Source organism: Podarcis filfolensis, assembly GCF_964270895.1.
Source record: "Podarcis filfolensis genome assembly, chromosome: 9".
Taxonomy (NCBI): Eukaryota; Metazoa; Chordata; class Lepidosauria; order Squamata; family Lacertidae; genus Podarcis; species Podarcis filfolensis.
Window position 1 is genome coordinate 24,309,377 of NC_139610.1, and position 15,497 is coordinate 24,324,873.

At 42.7% G+C, this 15,497-nt stretch overlaps 1 protein-coding gene and 1 long non-coding RNA gene across 2 annotated transcripts in view; both read left to right on the top strand.

The window, feature by feature from the left end:
* The window catches only part of KDR (kinase insert domain receptor), a 48,260-nt gene extending 38,462 nt beyond the window's left edge, over positions 1–9,798 (top strand). The window contains exons 23-30 of the mRNA XM_083630096.1: positions 568–690; positions 809–920; positions 2,212–2,311; positions 3,255–3,360; positions 3,469–3,620; positions 7,227–7,326; positions 7,408–7,496; positions 8,294–9,798. Coding sequence (XP_083486222.1) covers positions 568–690; positions 809–920; positions 2,212–2,311; positions 3,255–3,360; positions 3,469–3,620; positions 7,227–7,326; positions 7,408–7,496; positions 8,294–8,507 — 996 coding nt within the window. The 3' untranslated portion in view covers positions 8,508–9,798. The remainder of the gene's footprint in view (positions 1–567; positions 691–808; positions 921–2,211; positions 2,312–3,254; positions 3,361–3,468; positions 3,621–7,226; positions 7,327–7,407; positions 7,497–8,293) is intronic.
* The window catches only part of LOC310770367, a 193,056-nt gene that overhangs the window by 74,247 nt on the left and 103,312 nt on the right, over positions 1–15,497 (top strand). The gene's annotated exons all lie outside the window — the stretch shown is intronic.

Sequence of the window (15,497 nt, forward strand, 5' to 3'; positions counted from 1 at the left end):
ACGCTTTGGTTTAAGAACGGGCTTCCAGAATGGATTAAGTTCGCAAATCAAGGTACCACTGTATACTGGATTCACCAAGAAACACACCTTCAAAACAAAACAATTGGACCCACTGCAGCGAGAGCCAGCATCTAATGTTCTACTCCACAGAGCAGTTGTTGGCAGATGTCTCTTTATGTGTGAAGAAGGGAAAGTCCAGGTGGAGCAGGCTCTGAAGTCTTCTTGGTCTGTCTCTGTTGCCATGCCTACCCCATAATTTCGACCTGTTTGTGTTGCATGTGCTATACCTCCGCAGTTGGTACTGCTTATTTGAAAGCGTTCTCATGTCAAGTCTTCCCACACATGGAAGGTCTATGGATGTGTTTTCAAATATTTATCTTCTCTCATTTATCTTCTAAGGCAGTGCAAAAGACTGTGTCTCAGCATGAACTCTGAGTTTCATTTAAGCCGTATTGGGACATTCATTTTAATAACCCACAAAGTGCTGAGCCTTGCAAGGAAGATACCAATTAAGACAAGGTCTTTGGAACAACCCAAATAACAGGCCCATTGTTCCTCTCCTTGCAGTGTATCCACAGAGATCTGGCAGCTCGCAATATCCTCTTATCAGAGAACAACGTGGTCAAAATTTGTGATTTTGGATTGGCCCGAGATATCTACAAAGATCCAGATTATGTCAGGAAGGGAGATGTAAGTTTCCGAAGTCTCCGAAATAGTGGGACGTTTACTTGGAAAAGATATTAACAATGACATTGTGGCATATATTTATTGCTTCCTTTTGTCTATTGCTTTGCTAATAAACATTTAGGCTAGACTACCCCTAAAGTGGATGGCACCGGAAACCATTTTTGACAGAGTATACACCATTCAAAGTGATGTTTGGTCCTTTGGTGTACTGCTGTGGGAGATATTTTCCTTAGGTAAGTCACATTACTTTGGGTACCCAGAGTGAAATCCCACGGGCCTGGGAGGGCATCTCATGGGTCATAGGATGTCCCCAACATCAGAGGCAGAGCTCTGACTTCTGAGAGGGAGATCCTGCAAACCAGGTGTCAGAACTCCAGTGTTGGAAGTGCCCAAAAATGTTTGTTGAGGTGGTTCAGGGTCATTTGAAGGAGAGCACATGAAAATGCTTGGATTCAGAGTCATTTCGGTTCCCCAGTAGGCCAGGGAGACATTTAAACCAGCTTAGCAGCTAAGTCTTTTCTGGTAATTTTTCTACCATTGTTCCCAGTGGGAGAGAAACTGCTCAAAGAAAAACAAAGCAAAAACAGAGCAACGTTGGCAAGGCTTTAGATGGCTGGTTAAACTACCTTCGCATCCCTTCCCTCCTTTCCCATAGGATTTCATGGTATACTTCTCACATTTTGATAACAGAGTTAACGAATGCAATCTCCTTTAGATGCCTATCCATGTCTCCATAACTTGCAGGCAAACTAGTTCATGTTTTTCAGCTACAGAATAGAAAATGCATTTGTAGTCTGCACTCTGTTAGTCCTCAGTGAGAAAGCAAGATGGGGATATTGGGTGGGCTTTAAATGAGCTTTACCAATATTCCATATTCTTTTTAATCAAGATAAATAATTGCTTATAATCTTGCTCTAATAAAACATAAATGTATTCTCTATGGATAAGCAGTTGTATAATTTTCTTGATGTGCCCAATCTATCTCAAGGAAACTTTGCCACTGCAGTTCTTAACAGGTCTCACTTCTGGCAATAAGCATCCTTTTCCTGGTTGGAAATTGGATAGTTTTCATTGATGGTGATTTACTGTTGTTATTAGTAATATGATGAGGAGGATGATTGGTTGAATTTATATACCACTCTATATCCGGAGGTCTCAGCACGGTTCTCTGTTTGATGATGATAAGGGTGGTGACGCTCCTCTAATTTTACTTAATCTCACCCCCTTCTTTTCCTTGCAAATTAAAATTTAAAAATTAATAATAATAATAATAATGAAAAATGAGAGCTTGGCAATATGAAACTCAGATCAAATATCTGCACATCTCAGGAGCATTCTATGACTGTTGCTCATGCAAACAGTCATTTTATTTCCCTGTCCACTGTAAGTGAGTCTCTCTAGATCCAGTCTAATTGAGCTTCTATCATTTTAGTTAGCTCTTATTTCAGTGAATTGACATATATTCCACTGAAAATCAACAGCAGCATCTTAAGCACCTTACTAAAAGGAAATCTGTCATTTCAGGAGCCTCGCCGTACCCTGGTGTCAAGATTGATGAGGAGTTCTGCAGAAGACTGAAAGAGGGAACAAGGATGAGGGCGCCAGACTATACAACACCTGAAATGTAAGAATTTTTACTGATGCAAACATGCCTTGTCTCAGAAATGGATAATTTACTTAGGAGAGGGTCAGAAAAAAAAATCCCATTCTAATTCAGCCACTAGTGGCCAGTGGACTCTTTTACTAACGGCAGGGAGGGAGGAAGCGCAATAAGTCAAATATTTGGTCACAGTCAGCTCATACATTTAAAGAACATTCAGGGCATATTTATAGCACATGTCTTTGCCCAAAGCATCCTGGGAACTGCAGTTTACTCCTCACAGACCTACAATTCCTAGCACCCTCAACAAACTACAGTTCCCAGGATTCTTTGCGGGAGGCCGTGTCCTTTAAATGTGCTTTAATAGTGTAAATGTGACTTTTCTCTTGTTCTGGCAGTACAGTATTGACCAGCTTGTTGCTCTTAGCTATTACCTACCACTATGGGACGCAGGTGGCAGTGTGGGTTAAACCACAGAGCCTAGGACTTGCTGATCAGAAGGTCAGCAGTACGAATCCCTGCGACGGGGTGAGCTGCCGTTGCTTGGTCCCAGCTCCTGCCAACCTAGCACTTCGAAAGCACGTCAAAGTGCAAGTAGATAAATAGGTACCGCTCTAGCGGGAAGGTAAACGGCGTTTCTGTGCGCTGCTCTGGTTCGCCAGAAGTGGCTTAGTTATGCTGGCCACATGACCCGGAAGCTATACGCTGGCTCCCTCGGCCAATAAAATGAGATGAGCGCCACAACCCCAGAGTCGGCCATAACTGGACCTAATGGTCAGGGGTCCCCTTACCTTTACCTATGTCCTTTAAATGTGCTTTAATTGTGTAAATATGACTTTTCTCTTGTTCTGGCAGTACAGTATTGACCAGCTTGTTGCTCTTACCTACCACTAAGAAGCAGAATACGATCTTGTCCTGGGGCATATTTTGCTTTGTAACACTGCTACCATTCTCTTATATCTCCCAGGTATCAGACAATGTTGGACTGCTGGCATGGGGAACCCAAACAAAGGCCCACTTTTTCAGATTTGGTGGAACATCTGGGAAACGTATTGCAAGCAAATGTCCGCCAGGTAAAGTCATGCTCTAAAAACTACTGTAAACTCCCTGGAAGTGCCTCCAGCCACAAATCCTATATGTATTTTTTTTAAACCCTATTTTTGTCTGTCTTTCTACATCAGGATGGTAAGGACTATATTGTCCTCCCCCAAACTCCACTGCTGAACATTGAAGAGGATTCTGGGTTGTCCCTGCCAACCTCACCTGTTTCCTGCAGGGAAGAAGAGGAAGTGTGCGATTCTCAATTCCATTATGACAGCACGTTAGAACTGAGGTTTGTAGCCTAATGAGAATCCCATAGGGACTGCTAGGCATTTCCCTCCCTGCCAGATTTTTCTTTGAAAGTGGGGATCGTGGTGAGAAAGCGGAAGGAGTTTGTGCTGCTGTGTCTTTATATTTAGCCATGTTCACTAGGCTGCAATATTTGTAGAGCAATTCCATACTCTGATTTCGCTGGGACCAGAGGGGTGTGTTGCCGCTACGCCAACGGGAGGTGGTCACTGCATCCGGCTCAGGAGGTGAGGAAGGAAGCACCCAAATTGAAAATGTAAAAATGACAGGCATCCACAGAAATGCTGCCCATGGTTCACCAATGATCCCAGGCAGAGGTTCACATCCCTTAATGCCTCTTGCAAGGGAAGCTTTTGGAGCAAAACTTGGAAGGAAGAAGGGACACAACAAGGGAGCCATATAGCTCCCCGAGTCTTGCAGCCTCCACAGGCAGCCGTCATGCTCAGCGCAGTAGGTGGATGGAAGAGTATATGTTCTACAAAATGGACGCCCCTGGCTCAAACCCCATACTAGAAAAAAAGGGAAGTTCTGCACCTTTGTACCCATGCACAGCCTGAGCTAATCAGGATGAGTGCTGCTTGTACTGAGCAATCAGATCTTTGGGTCCATCTTCTTGCCCTCATGTGGGATCTAGGGTGGGCCAGCCCCCTGATTATTATTATTATCATTATTAACAATTATGCAAAAATAGCATGAATATTTATTATTACAGCTAAACAACCAGCATACAAAACCCAGAATTTCAGCGTAATTTTCACATAAACATTAAAACGGCCAATGTTGAATTTAACAATCAATATACTAATTCAGTAGACTTAAAATATGTATCCAAGGAAATGTAAACTCCATTAAAAGTTTTCAGAAATGAAAGAATTTGACCCTGCTGCATAAGATCCTAGCAAGCCAAAATAGTCCCCTTAAACAAACAAATAAATAAGGAATTTCTGGATGCTTTTTTATTCAGGTGAGAGAAATAATCAGTAAGCATTTGCAAGACTTACTCTTCATCTGTAAAGCACCAAAAATTGGCCACACGCTGTACCAACTATTGCCTTAAGTGATGTCCGGTAGAGTATATGAACCATCCTTGCTTTAGAAGGCATTTATTCCCCCCACCCCACCATCAAGACCCCAAGATAATATTTTAGCAACGTAAATATGTCATTGTTCAAATGTTCTGCCTCCTAGAAAGAGCTTTTCCAGTTTATCTGTCAGAGGTGCCATTCTCAGATCACCACCAAATCTGCCGTGGGCAACTTCCATTTTAGGCTACCTTTCAGCGTTCAATTTCAGTGCCTTACTTTGGCGATGGAGGTAGCTGTTGGGGCCCTCTGCAAGGAGAATATGGAGCGCTGATTGTCAGAGCATTGGGAATGCTTCCAGCTCAGATGGTTTTCTTTGGCGAAGGGGAGTTGTGGAATGTTTGGTGCCAACTTCAACAATTCGCTTGGAGGGCGGAGGGTGTGTGCATGAGTTTGCTGAGTCAGCTGCTGCTGCCGTCTCCAGCAGAGTCAGTCCAAATGAAAAGAATTATGAGCGTGACCCAGACTTCTTTGTTAGTTTGCATCTTAAAAGAGAGAAAAGATGCTGAAAAAGAGTAAGCCACTGAAGTTTATTTATTTATTTTTAGATAAGATTGTCTCTTGGGTTTTCTTAAGAACAACTGCTTTCAGAATCAAAAGTAAAAAAAAGAGGCTGTTTCATATAGACACTTTGTCCTGTAATCAGCCATGGTTTCCCCCCCCCACCCCGGCCTGGATTTGCATGTACTTGTGGCAGATGGATCACCTGAAATTATTACAGTGGTACCTCTGGTTACGAACGCTTATGGTTACGAACTCCGCTAATCCGGAATTAGCGGTTCCTGGTTGCGAACTTTGCCCCAGGATGCAAATGGAAATCGTGTGCCAGAGGCTCACGTGCAGCGGGAAGCCCCATTAGCGAAAGCGCGCCTCAGGATAAGAACGGTTTCAGCTTAAGAACAGACCTCCAGAATGAATTAAGTTCATGACCAGTGGTACCACTGTATGATTAAGATGAAGTGTCTGCCATAAACACAAGCCAGAAACCTGCCAGCCTCTGCTCAAACCTTACTTACAGACTTGAAGTGGGATGAAAAAAGTTCACCACAAATGACTCCAGATCAGTTCAGGTTACCAAAAGCATGGTCAAATCCATGGGTTGGAGAGAAATACCTCATCAGAACCAAATGCATATTGCTTTCCCTGAACTCATGGATACAGTGAGGGGGGGAAGTATTTGATCCCCTGCTAAATTTGCCCATTTGCCCTCTGACGAAGAAATGACCAGTCCATAATTTTAATGGTAGGTTTATTGTAGCTGTGAGAGACAGAATAACAACAGGAAAACCCCCAGAAACCCAGAAGACAAAAGTCAGAGATTGATGTGTATTATAATGAGTGAAATAAGTATTTGATCCCTTTGCAAAAGATGACTTAGTACTTGGTGGCAAAACCCTTGCTGGCAATTACAGAGGTCAGACGTTTCTTGTAGGTGGTCACCAGGTTTGCACACATCTCAGGAGGTATTTTGTCCCACTCCTCTTTGCAGATCCTCTCCAAGTCAGATTTCGAGGCTGTTATGTAGCTACTCGAACCTTCAGCTCCCTCCACAGATTTTCGATGAGATTAAGGTCTGGAGACTGGTTAGGCCACTCCAGGAACTTAGTGTGCTTCTTCTTGAGCCACTCCTTTGTTGCCTTGGCCATGTGTTTTGGGTCATTGTCATGCTGGAATACCCATCCTTGACCCATTTTCAATGCCCTGGCTGAGGGAAGGAGGTGCTCACCCAGGATTTGATGATACATGGTCCCGTCCATTGTTCTTGCTGTTATCACTGTGTCTTGCCTCATGGGAACCCACCTACACTTCAGTGCCTGCAAGGGTCTCAGTAAATAACCCCTTAGAATCCACAATGTGTGAGATACTGTTTGCTCTTCCTCCTCAGTTCCTGTTTGCATTGGCTGGGCCTATGCTCCACCGAACACCCCTTCTTAAACACGCCCACATTTCATTAGATTGCAGGAATGGGCACCCTCCCTTCTATTTTGAACAGAACAGAGGTGCCAAGAGTTGCTTCCTGGGAGTGAATGTGGTGGTGGCTGATGTCAATGCCTTTTTCCTGTTGATGGGCAAGTGGGGAGGGATGTCTCCCTCATTTTGTGGTTGGTGGAGGTTGGTTGGTCTACTCAGGTGAATGGGGTACTGCCCCACCAACTTCTGTCTGCCCTCAGTTGGCCTCCAACTTACCGCCATCTTATTTACAGCAACTCAGGGGATGATTCTGCCTATTATTCACTCTGACACCACCTGGTACTAATCTCCCTGCCTTCCACTCTACCAGGGCCTTTGGCCACCAGCCAACACTGATTGTGATACTCTTAGGCATGGCAGCCATTTTGTGTTACTTCATGCCCCATGGCAGCTGTTCCGTTATGCCACTCCACCATGGCAGCCATTTTGTAATATGTTCTCATAATTACAAAAAGTGCCCATTGGCGCCCCCCCCAAACATTAGCAACCCCTGAACTTACGGGAACACTGACAAAGGCAATATATTTGTTTTCCAGTCAGCACCGCAAAGGAAGTAAAAGAAAAAGCCGTCCTGTGAGTGTAAAGACCTTTGAAGACGTGCCTGTAGAACCAACAGTAACAACCGTGGTTCATGACGTAAGTCTTGGATTTTGCTTGTGCTCTTCAGTCCTCATTGCACTTTGCCATCGATTGATCAATTTGACACGTGTCTTTCAGGATAACCAGACAGACAGTGGGATGATTCTTGCCTCGGAAGAGCTAAAGGCACTAGAAGATAAATCTAAACAGCTGATGTTGCCCTTTAGGTAAGAAGGGGCAAGTGAGCAATAATGTATGTGTTTCAGAATGGTTTAGAACAGGAGTGGCCACTTGAAGATTTATTTATTTTTTAAGACTGAAGACAGTACCTACCCACAGACTTACAAGCCAAAAGACATGGCCCAGAAGGAAAGAGGGATGGGTAGGGAGGAGGTAAACAAGGGAACTCAGGCACCCATACTTAAAAGTTTCTTATAGTGACAAACTTCATGTTGGGGAGAAGAGGAACCACCTGGGAACAGGTATCTCAACAGGGTCAATGAAGCCTCCCACCCCTCCCAGTGCCTGATGCAATGGTGGTTGGACGCAGGTGGCACCGTGGTCTAAACCACTGAGCCTCTTGGGCTTGCAGATTAGAAGGTTGGTGGTTTGAATCCCCACAGCAGGGTGAGCTCCTGTTGCTCTGTCCCAGCTCCTGCCAACCTAGCAGTTTGAAAGCACACCAGTGCAAGTAGATAAATAGGTACCACTGTGGCAGGAAGGTAAACGGTGTTTCCGTGTGCTCTGGCTTCTGTCATGGTGTTCCACTGTGCCAGAAGTGGTTTAGTCATGCTGACCACATGACCCAGACAGCTGTCTGTGGACAATCGCCGGCTCCCTCGGCCTGAAAGCAAGATGAGTCCCGCAACCCCATAATCGCCTTTGTCTGGATTTAACCGTCCAGGGGTCCTTTACCATTACCATTGGTGGTATATGCTTATCTGCAAAACAAAACAAAAATTGAACTGGAAAAAAATTGCAGAGCGTGTTGAGGAATTGCTAATTCTATATTTTTATTTTGCAGTGGCCTGGTCTCCAGTAAAAGTAATGAGTCTGTTATGTCTGAAGCTTCAGATCCAACAAGTGGCTACCAGTCAGGATATCATTCAGACGATACAGACACTACGGCGTACTGTGGTGAAGAAACAGAACTTTTAACTCTCAGGAAAGATGCTTCTCAGACTTGTAGTGCACTGGCCTATGGTGCTGGGATGCCTCTTAGCTCACCTCCCGCTTAAGAAACCCTCCAAAAGAAGGAATAACTGGAACTTGCACCAAACATGGCCTTTTTCTTGAGCCAGTGGCATGTGACGCCCAAAACATCTACATTCACCGAACTGGAAAGTATATGTGTTCTTTTACTGCATCTTATTTGATGAGAAGGTGCTCTGTGGAATACTGGATCCAAACTTATTCTTCAAGAAGCCCATCAGTCACCACCAAGCACTGCCAGGGCTATGCCTGTTTTAGAGTGCCTGGTTACAGTGTTGTGAACTGTGAGGTGTACATAAAGTGTAATATTGATACACTACATTTCTATGCAATGATATGAACATGGAATAGTGGTTGGCCAGAACCATTTGGATTTTCCATTTCGCCAGTGCCTTTCTTGTCTTTGGGCATCTGTCTTCAGGAAGGTGCTATTGCTACTTTGCTGGGCTCGTTGAACTATTTCCATTTATTTCTCTTCAATTAAAGGGGCCTTCAGTCTAAATCTTCCTGGTGGATACTGGCAAAAAGCATAGGGACTATCCCTTTTACTGAAAGAGGTCATGTTTTGCTGTGTGGTCCTTGATCAGCTGAGGTTCTATCAGTGAATGTTTCACACTGAAACAGACAATTCTGTCTTGGCTTGGTCAGTATATATAGGCTCAGCTAAATGACCCTGGAGTTTTACCTTACATTTTTGTGATCCTTGTTTATTTGGTCACTCTTGATTTACAGAACCGTGATTCTTGCTGGGGAGAGGGGAAATCCTGATGTAGTGCCAATGTAGCCCAGCAAATAGCATTATCAGTAAGCTCACATGTATCGCAGACATGTTGCATAACTAGCTGCTCAGATTTTGACTGATCCTTTTCAATCTAGGAGTTGTTAGAAAGTTTTCTGTGTGTTTGTATGCCAGAGTTTTTAACACGTGCTGTAAATTACAATATTTCCTTTTTTTTTAAAAAAAAAAGATATTGTGAAACTATTTTGACTGCTCTTACCTTTTGTATTTTTTTAATTCAATACTTGTATAAAATTTCAAAACTTGGGAAGCTATGAGTTATCAGAAGTGGCACATAGAGTATTTATAGCCTGGTTGCGTAGAAAGAAATGTAATATATTGTTGAAATAAATATATGTTATATATAATGAAAAATGTGCTGTTGGCTTCAAGCATATTCTGAAAACTTGTCGTGAATATATATGTGTTAGGGCTGATTCCCAGGTTTCTGTTTGTCCTGCCTCATGTTCTTGGTAAATGCTGTAAAATTTGAGAAGACCTGAATTAAAATGTGTGAGAGGCTCACTTTTACATCAGAATCATGGCTGCCTCCATGGAGGATAACCATAGAAATATAGAGTTATATATATTTATACAGTTATATAACCTTATGCAGAGTTAGAATATTGGTCCATCTTGCTCTCTACAATGACTGGCATTGGCTCTTCAGGGTTTCAAGATGGAGACATCTACCTGGAGACGCCAGGAAATGAAAAAAAGACCTTCTACATGCAAACAAGTGTTCTACCACTGAGTTATAGTCCTTCTGCAAGTTTGGGCGTGTGCCAAGGGCCCACTGCTGTAACGGTGCTGTCATTCTCGTTTTGGGCAGAGTATTCAGTAAGATTAGATACAGCCTGAGGAGTCTCAGTTTGATTGTCCATCTTCTTCCACTGAAGGTGCTGTAGCTGAGAACCAGCACTGAAATAACCTAACACCTGGTTTTGAAAGGAAGTTGGTCTTGCTTCCGGTCTGACATGTAATCCACTTCAGGAACAAGTCAGAAAATGTGTTGATCTATTTAGCACTCATCTGCAGTTCTTTTCTTAGGCATTTTCATGGAAAGGCACCTGGCCTTTCAATAAAAACATATATATTCTCAATGCAATATTTTTGGCAAAGCATCTGTTGGGTCACATCTGGCTCAGCAGATGTCAGATTATACAATATTTTATTATGAAATGTAAAGCAACTTCAACTCAGTCCAAAGAATTTTGACTCATGATAGACTAGCCCTCTGTCACGTAATTTAAACATTTAACTATGGAGATTTAGGTCATATGATACACTCTTTTGGAGCTTTGGGAGGGGGGGGGATTGTTGACTCTCACAGCTCTAGTTTACGTATGTTTACTTAGGTGTGTAATATGATATAATCAGTTCGAAATGTACCTTTCCAACTGTAGCTTGGGAAATGGAAGTGTGCATCATGTGGTACTATAGCCATGCGCACACATTTACATTTGTGTGCATTACAGTATAGACAAAATGCAGATACTCACACCTAGTTAGAGATTTTACTTCTAGAGCAGGGGTAACTAATGTGGTAGCCTCCAGATGTGTTGAGCCACAACCACTGTTATCCCCTGACCATTGGTCATGGTTGTAGGAGTTGATAAGAGTTGTAGACTAATGTCAACAGGAGGGAACTATGGTATTTATTCCTGTTCTAGATTGGCACATAAGAACATAGGAAGGTGTCTCATATGGAGTCCATGTAGCCCAGTATTAATACAGGCAAGAACCGATTTATGCGTGTCCGATAGACAGCAATCATGCACGTGCACACAGTGCCAAATCTGGAAGTGACCCCAAAATGTCACCAAATCATCACTAAAAGAGTGAAATAGGGGCTGCCCTATTTATTTGTTCTATTGTTAGCTGATGTATTGCATTCATCAACCTGCTACTGATTGTTATTGACTCAAAAATGACAAATACCTCTACTGCTGAGGACATTTTTATTCTTCTGTAGCTAGGTATTATTCTTGACGATAAATAAAAATATACAAAAAGCAAAAACAGCCCCCTCCCCCAACAACTTAAACAAAGTGCTGAACACGGACACTTTGACCAGTTGGTTAGAGAAAACCTCTGACAGAACACCCTCATAATATTATTCTCAGTTTTAGGGCTGCGTTTTTGCTGGGCTGGGAACTGTGATTTAAATCTCACAGCATCCAGCATCTTAGGCTGATTGAGTCCTGGGAATACCTCCATGGGGTCATTTTGGAAACTAGCAGGAGCTCTTTAACAAATGGTTCTGATAAACATCTCAGCATCTCTGAGATAAGAAGTTGTTTAATGGGATTATGGGAAGTTTGGCTTTTGTAACCACAAAGCTGTGCAGTGTAAAGCATAATCCTCACACAGATGTAATGAGCTGTTAACCCTATCAGGATCACAATGAGATATATTCTGCTAACTCACAAGTTACAGGTCCGATGGGCCCCAAACATAAAGGATTACAACCTAGCATCTTATTTAGGCAGTCATGTGACACACAATGCAAAGTGGAATACTTGAAAGCGTTTTGTTTGCTTTTTAAAATATTCTTTTATTGTGTTTTACATTGCAAATTTGAATTCAAACATTAAACATCAACACAATCCTCTAGGATTCTCTGAACCCTTTGACTCCCCTCCATCCTGCCATGGTTACCATTTTTAATCTTTTTCAACTGCTTCACTTATTTTCTCTATTTTTCTTAAATAATCCATTTCCCCCCTTTATTTTTAGTACATTACAAGCGTTACTCAAATCCTGCCAAAGTTTTTAGTTGTTTACAGTGTTCTCTTAAATACATTGTAAATTTTCCCCATTCCTTGTTAAAGTTCTTCTCTTCCTGGTTTCTGATTTTCCCAGTCAATTTTCTTTGGTATCTCTGCACCTAAAATTCCCAATTAAAAAACCTCTGGTTTTTCCACAAACGATATTTTAAACATTTTTTTCAACTCATTATATATCATTTCCCAGAATGCTTTTGTTACCTTGCACGTCCACCACATGTGGTAGAACGTGCCTTCCTTCTCCTTACATTTCCATTTGAAGCAGTTATATACATCTTTGCTAATTTTATAGGTATTAAATACCACTGATACATCATTTTCATACTTGAAAATGTTTTGAACCGTGAACATTGACTGATGAGTTATCTCAAGAAGTCCAGGCTTATCAGCCACTGTTCTTAAATGGCAATGCAAAGTTATAACTCTGGTTTATGTCAGTTTTGTCTGTGTTCTGTCATAACCCCATTTCCATACCCTCCGATTAAAATAGGGGTGTCTTATTCATGTTGTTGTTGTTATTATTATTATTATTATTATTATTATTATTATTATTATTATTATTATTACCTCATCCACTATGGGCTGCTTACAACATATACAAAAAGATAATAAAACATTTAACATTTAAAAACTTCCCAATACAGGGCAACCTTCAGATGTCTTCTAAAGGTTGTATAGTTGAACTTTACTTGCAGAGAAAGGCACAGGTGGGATTTTCTGCCTCAGGTGCCAAAATAAGTTATGTAGCTTTGAGAACAATGCACCTAGAGGGTTCCCCCCCCATCCCTTGGAGTTGGGGGATTTTCATTTCTGCCTTAGGCAGCAAAATGTCTTGGCCCAGTTCTGGTAAGAAATGCCCACCTAGCAGATAACACCGATCAATGGCAGAAAATAGAACTGACTTATTGTTGATGTTGCAGTGATGAGTTCTTGGTTGCTCCTTGACTTAATTTTGCTTAGTCAAATCAGACTAAAGCCACGGCACTCTGTTGCAGACTTTTTTTTGGAGCAAGACTTGGGAAGCTGGGAAGAGAGACATGCCCACAAATCATCAATTTATTTCCAGTTTACATAATTCCACTGGCTGTTTTAAAACAACAGAAAAGCACATGTTTCTTAGTTTCACAGGGTAGCAATGGGTGGTCAGATGTAGTTTAATCACTAGGTTAAGGTTACCAGATTTTTTCCAAAGAACCTGGGGACACTTTTTTTAAAAAAAAGAGAGAAAAAGTTATTTTTTTATTTTTTTAAAAAAAATTAAGAAGTAATATCTTCTCTTCTGTGGTCTCCTCTGTCGCATGGCCTTCCTCTGGGCCCTGGCCTGCTCTCTTGGAGTGCTAACCGCTGTGGAGTAGGCTCAGGCTGGGCCTGGGCTCAGCCACGTGTCCTTGCATGCCTGGTACTCTCCTACCTCTCCTTCTCAGCGGCAGCGGCAGTGGCAGTGGTGTGGCAAGGTCGGGGCTCCCCCTTTTTTCTCCTTCCTCCTTCTCTCTCTTCCTTCTCCTTCTGCTCTCCTCCTTATCCCTGCATCGGCTCCGGGGTTCTCCTGGCCCTGGAGTGCCACTGGGCAGTCGGCCAGGTGGCCAGGTGCTCTCGCTCCTGGCTTGATTTGGGTCATGGGGGATGGGTCAGCAGTTTCCCCAGTTTATGCTCCGGGCATTCCCAGTTCCCCCTCGGCAGTGGCAGCGGCAGCCTCAGTAGCCTGGAGCCAGCCTGGTAGAGCAGTTGGCTCTGGCTGGCTTCAGGAGCTGCTTGCTGCTGTGATGCCCGCCATTTTGCCTTGCTGGAAGTCCCCATATGATGTGTCTTGTGCTGTTGAACCAATCTCACAACATTCATTCCCTACTAATAAATCTACAACACTTAAAATATAAATCCGGGGACATTAAATGAAATCCGGGGACATTCCCGGGACGGATTTTGTCTGGGGACAAATTTGTAAATCCGGGGACTGTCCCCAGGAAACAGGGATGTCTGGTAACCATATACTAGGTAGCTTTGGACTTGTTGTGTCTGGGTGGAGCCAGGAGTCTTCTGTCACTCTTCAGTACTTGTTTCAAGAGAGACAATAAAAGTTCTTCTCTGGTTTCCTGACTGGTGAGTCGTTTCAGCATTCCATGATAATAGGATAAAGCACAAACCACCTGAATGCTAGCAGGCCTTGATAAATCCCCACCTTACCATGGGCCAAAGTGGGAAGCACAAACCATTAGGATGGGGAAATGCAGCTATTAGTCTGCACTAAAGCTTGTTCAATGAGCTTTGCTTTGCGGCATAAAACTTAATGCACTGGCTACATGGGAGCCTCCAGGAGATAATTTTACAATAACAGCTCTTGGGGAGCACTTAAATGTTTAGTTTTAAATTACAGTCGCCAAGATTCCTATACATTTTCTGATAAAACTATTAAACTGCCAGTGACTGTTTAGTGTCACAGCTTGGTTAAGTACTAAACCAGCATGGCGTATGCAGATAAGGCAAATGCAATTATAAACACAAAGACCGGTCATATTATTAAATCAATGGCCTTTCCAACCACCTCCTCACATTAACTCTGCTATTTCCTTGATGAAGATAATTAGGTCTTATTAGCAATTTGCAGCTCACATTAATTTTATGGATATTGCAGATAGTGCATCTGTATAATAACGTTGATTTGCCACAATGATTATAACCTGGCCGACGCCATCTTAAACTTGAAGATTTACGCTGAGAAATACTGAAGCTCTGGAAGAGAAGAGGTGGAACTGCAGGCTGAATAGCCATCTCAAAAAGTTATGGATCGCTTCAAAAATAGATGGTCCCTCTCAATTTCCTTTGGTGCCATCATGTTGTGATGCTCTGCTACACTTCATAGCGTGATGTACTTAATGATATGTACAATGTTATGTTATGTACTTAACTAATAGACATGAAGGGCCATTGCTCAGTGGCAGGGCAGCTGCCTTGAATGCAGAAGGTCCCAACTTCAATTCCCAGCATCTCAAAGTAGGGCTGGGAATATCCCTGCCTGAAACCCTGAAGACCGGCTTCTAGTCAGTGTTGACATTGCTGAGCTAGAAGGACCAACAGTCTGACTCAGTTTTGGGAAGCCTCCTCTGTTCCAATAATAATAATAATAATAATAATAATAATAATAATAATAATAATAATAATAATTTATTATTTATACCCTGCCCACCTGGCTGGGTTTCCCTATGAACTGGTTCGGATACCCAGCCCTGCCTGTGGAAGTTGGACTAGAAGTTTAATCTGACTTCAACACTGGAAGCAACCTGCTTCCAGTAAACCTGAAGGAGCGTCTCCACCCCCATTGTTCTGCCCGGACACTGAGGTCCAGCTCCAAGGGCTTTCTGGCGGTTCCCTCACTGTGAGAAGTGAGGTTACAGGTAACCAGGTAGAGGGCCTTCTTGATAGTGGCAACCACCCTGTGGAACACTGTCCCATCA